The 5000-nt window shown below is 50.5% G+C and overlaps 1 protein-coding gene across 1 annotated transcript in view; it reads left to right on the top strand.

Annotated features, from left to right (window-relative positions):
* Window positions 1–5000, top strand: part of sash1a (SAM and SH3 domain containing 1a) — a gene marked incomplete at both ends in the record, with an annotated part of 33423 nt that overhangs the window by 12692 nt on the left and 15731 nt on the right. Inside the window, 3 exon segments of the mRNA XM_080551121.1 lie at window positions 111–251; window positions 4357–4802; window positions 4917–5000. The exon segment at window positions 4917–5000 is cut by the window's right edge and continues 144 nt beyond it. Of these exon segments, the coding sequence (XP_080407247.1) occupies window positions 111–251; window positions 4357–4802; window positions 4917–5000 (671 nt within the window).

Here is a 5000-nt window from a genome sequence, read left to right as displayed (position 1 = left end):
TAATTGTATGTCGCTTTGGATTAAAAGCGTCTGCTAAATGGCAAAATTTAAATTGAAAATTTCAACTGTATTTTCCTGTGTGTTTGTCCTCCCCCTCCCCCCCCCCTCAGGCAGCAGTGATCCAGAGCGTGGAGGTCTGTCCGGCTCCCAGGAGAAGCTCCTCTCCGAGGGCCACAACAACAGCAGCGGCCTGGTGGGAGACTCACCCCGCGACTCTGGCTGCTACGAGAGCAACGAGAACCTGGAGAATGGTAATGATAGCCTAGCCTAGCCTAGCCTAGCCTAGCCCTAGCCTTCCGCCAATGGGATTTAGCCTGGCCCTAGCCTAGCCTAGCCTAGCCTGGGACTAGCCTAGCGTAGCGGCAACAGTGACTGTGACTCCTGCTCGCTCCGCTGGGCTACTTCCTCCTCCACCTCCACCTCCTCCTCCCTCACCTCCTCCTCCACTTCCTCCTCCACCTCCACCTCCTCCTCCACCTCCTCCACCCTCACCTCCTCCTCCTCCTCCTCTTCCGCCCCCCCTCCCCCTCCTCCTCCTCCTACCCCTCCTCCTCCTCCTCCCCCTCCTCCTCCTCCTCCTCCTCCACCCTCACCTCCTCCTCCTCCTCCTCCTCCATGCTTCAGTATTCTAGAACGCTCCACCCACCGCCACCTCCGCCCTCCACCGGACTAACGCCAGCCAATCAAACTCCTCCGTTCTCTGCCATCTCTTGTCTAGCTCCACCCCTCTTCACCTCCTTTTACCTCCCCCCGCCACTTCCGCTCCCCCCACCCCCCACCCTGCCCTGCCACTCTCTTCACCACTCTCTCTCTCTCTCTCTCTCTCTCTCTCTCTCTCTCTCTCTCTCTCTCCACCTGCAGGCTCACTCTTTCACCCCTGCCGGAGCCCCCCTATCCTGAGGCAGCAGAGTGCCTTAGCCCCCAGGCCCCCCCTAGTCTCCCCCACAGTGGGGCCTCCCCCCGTCCGAACGCACAGGACCCCCCTCTACCAACCTCTACCGGGGTCGAGCCCCCCCCCCACTATCAAAGTTCCCCCCAGCTCTCGATGGACTCAGACCCCCCCCCTCACCCCCACCCCCACCCCAGCCCCAGGAGGGGGTGTGGTTAGTGGACTACTCTCAGGCGGATAACACGTGTACACGGAGGGAATATTTTGTTTGAAATGGCTTCTGGGAGTTGTAGTCTGAATGCAACTGAATGCCTCCAGAGTAAATGTTGTCTGGGCTAGCCGGGTGTACGATCCGTTCTCTCCCCCTGTGCATTTTCTGACTTTCTGTCCATGCGGTAGTTTGTTTGAAATGGCTTCTGGGAGTTGTAGTCTTGGCCATTTCGAGATGTCCGCTGTAAGGTATTCTTGTGTTAGACTTTTTTTTTTTTTTTTTCATAGTGTCCAATGTTGCACAACTATCATGCGTGCCTAAACACCAACCAACAAGACGCAAGAAAAGATATCGGAATGGAAATATTTTTAAAATCATAGCAGTGCATATATTAGGAAAGCGTATATACACATACGCTGTCTTTTCTGTTTGTGTATCGAGATCTACATTTGTGCGATTTGTTTATTGTGTAGTAGTGTAGTTGAGACTACTACTACAAGCCCCCCCCCCCCAAATACTGTGATGTCCTCCTCTCCAGTACAACTGAGCTGTGTGTTTAGCTTCATAACTCATAAACCATTGCTTTGTCATAACTTCTCTATTTCTCTCTATGGGTCCCAGTCATAGCACTGGTTTCCCCCTCCCCCCCTGTTCTGTGTGTGTGTGTGTGTGTGTGTGTGTGTGTGTGTGTGTGTTTCATACATACAGATGTGCCACAGTAGAGATATTTGAGTTGTGGAATAAACCACTTCACTTGATCGAACGACTCGCTTGCTTTATTTCATGTCGCCTTCTTCCTGTCTTTCTCTCTTTCTCTCTTTCTCTCTTTCTGTCTTCACGTCTGTTTTTCCATCCTAGTTAACATTCTTCACTAGCTGCATAACACCCGGTGGACATTCTTGCATCATTGTTAATCTCTTCTGCTTGTGTTTCATTAATAAACTCTTCTATCATGTTGCTGCTCAACGTCCTACACCAACCATGCCTATTCTGCTGCGTACGTTGTACATTATGTTTATACAGGGTTAGGGTTAGCCTTTGAGGAAGGTATACAATGATAATCATATACAGTGGCGGAAATAAGTATTGAACACATCAATATTTTGTCCAGTAAATGTGTTTCCAATGAGCCTCTTCATGCCCATCAATATATTCTAACCCAGCTGAGGTTAATTAGCACAGATTGGAGGCGGAGTCGCCTCCTAATTAGTTATGGATTTCAGCTGGTTTCCTTGCCTTTCCTTGCTGTGTTGTACTGCTTTTCCTGTTTCATTCCACTTCACAGGGCTCAAGTCTCACGCATTTCAACCCGTTCACACGCTCACACGCCGCACCTTGTCTCACGCTCAAGCCCTGACTTTATTACACATAACTTTATTTACATATGGACTTTAATGTTTAGATTTCTGGTGTGGATTGTTTGATAATAGTTAATACCAAAGTCTGGTGGGAATCTCACTTGAATAGGCTCATTGGAACATGATATTTACTGGACAACATGTCGATGTGTTCAATACCTATTTCCCCCACTGTATATTTGTCTCACACATGTCATTCCTCGTACCTCCTCACACCAGCTGGACATTTCACTGATACTAAGACGCCACAAGGATGGATAATTAACCACACCCATACTCTATGTCCATTTAGCTAAAGTAGTACCGTTACAAATGACCATTGATTGGTCAAAAGTATCTCTGATGGAGACTCTTCATTCATTCTGCTTCTGAAGAGGAACAGTGTGTTGTGTGTTTCAGTTAGAATTACTTTTGAAATCAACGGAAGGATCCGGTTTTTGACCATCGATTGATTTTCAAGAGTGACGTGTGACTCAAGTGTCAACCCTTGACCTCCTGACCTTTTGACTTTTCACCTCGTAAAATATGTCTCTGCAACGAAAAGTGGTTAGCTTTGAACAGTCTTTTGTGGGCATTTTGGCAACAACAAGCACATTAAAACACACTTAAAGCTTTGAGTTGCATTTCATGTACGAAAGGCGCTATATAAATAAAGCTTTACTTACTTACTTACTTACTTACTTACTTACTTACTTAAATCACAATACATTTGGAGAGCTTCCATTAAGCGTAAGACAACTTTGGTGATGGATCATAAAAATGTAGAATAACGGCGTCTAATAACGACTATTCAATATCTGTGGCTTTGCCATGTCGCGTTCTAGCTCCTTCCATTGTTGTTGTGGTCTGTCAGCCTGAGAGGAATGGTAAGTTTAGGCCTTAGTTTGTTTTTGAGTTGTGTTGTGTTGTTGTGTTGTTGTTTGAAATCCTCTTATGACAGTTATTATATTTCTCTCTGAGTCGAAGCCAAGGTTACAAGTACAGCCAGTTTGGGGAAAATCGACTCAACAAAACAAGAACTATCGGTATTATTTCTTCTTCTGCAAAGCTTCTGAAGTAAAGCTTTGTCTGCGGCAAAAGAGTTTGGCATCCAGCTCTTTTGATGGAGGGAATTAATAACCGTTCTGCAACAGGAACAACACCCACAGTCAAACCCCTCGAACCCCATCCGTCTTTTTTGTCAGTTCTCTGGTATGTTTCCAACTACAAGTATTCGCGGCCCACATAGGCATTTTACAGACTCGTACATTTACTTTTTGGGGTGTCTCATCATTATTCTGTTATTCATATTGGATATTTCATACGCATCATCATACCATCATCGTTCATACAGTGCAGTAGGCCTAGTAGAAGCACACTGTGATGCATTTTTGAAGGTTTTAAAGAAAAAGAATACAGTACCATGCATTTATTTTTTGAATTAAAACGTTTTTGTGAAAAAAGGAATGAACTCCCCTAGGTTGGGAATGGATAGAAGGTTCTAGAATACAGAAGGGTGTTCCTCCTCCTCCTCCCTGTGTGTGTCAGGCCAGAGGAGGACGACCGCATCGTCTCAGGAGATCACATGACTCAGGAGATCACATGACTCAGGAGATCACAGGAGTGGAAAGAAAAAAGTGACCAGATGAATGAGTGATGTGAAAATAAAGAGGGAATATTGTGAGGGAAAAACTTAGCAAACATCTCCCTCTCTGTCTTTCTCTCTCCCCCCTCTCTCTCTCTCTCTCTCTCTCTCTCTCTCTCCATCCCCCCTCCCTCTCTCCCTCCCCCCCCTCTCTCTCCCTCTCTCTCTCTCCCTGCGTTCCCAGGCAAGAGCAGGAAGTCGACAGCCTCGTCCCACCCCTCCTCCTCCGGCCTCCTCCGCACCCCCTCCTCCTCCGGCCCCCTCCCCCCCCCAGACTACCCCACCCTGCCCATGACCCAGTCCACCGAGGCGCTGCAGCAGAGCCAGAGGGAGGCAGCAGCGCAGCAGCGGGGAGGAGGAGGAGGAGGGAAGAACTTCGCCAAGAACTTCGCCTTCTTCTCCTCTCCCAAGCCCGCCTCGAGGGGGGGGGGCGGAGGAAGAAGCCTGAGGAAGCTGGGCTCCGGCGGCAACCCCCCAATCCCGTGCCGCCGGAGCCCCCCCGCGCCGGTCAGCCGCAGCTGTGAGGACCTGGACGCCCCCCCCCGCAACAGGGGGCCCCCCACCCACCAAGCCTGGAAGCGGTCCCACTCCCTAGGGGACCTCCGCTGGGAGCAGGCCTTCGACCAGAAGAAGGACAAGAAGGACCGCAGCAGCGTGGAGCTCAAGCCCGCTAAGGGGGGAGGGGGTCTGAAGAAGTCGGGTGGTGGCGGAGGGAGTCCAGTGAAGGGGGGAGGGGGGGTCGGAGGAGGAGGAGGAGGAGGAGGGGGGCCGGCGGTCAGCCCTAAAGGGCGTTGTTTTTACGACCGGCCTCCCGTGCCCCCCCCCTCCTCCCAGCGGCCCCCCTGCCCCACCACCCCGGCCCCCCAGCCACCCCCCTCGGCGGAGACGACCCACCTCCCCCCCCCCAGCCCGACCCAC

The sequence above is a fragment of the Nansenia antarctica genome (genome assembly GCF_963989245.1).
Source record: "Nansenia antarctica genome assembly, contig: SCAFFOLD_250, whole genome shotgun sequence".
Lineage (NCBI taxonomy): Eukaryota > Metazoa > Chordata > Actinopteri > Argentiniformes > Microstomatidae > Nansenia > Nansenia antarctica.
The sequence above is the reverse complement of the archived record's forward strand: the minus strand, read 5'-3'. Positions and strand labels throughout refer to the sequence as shown.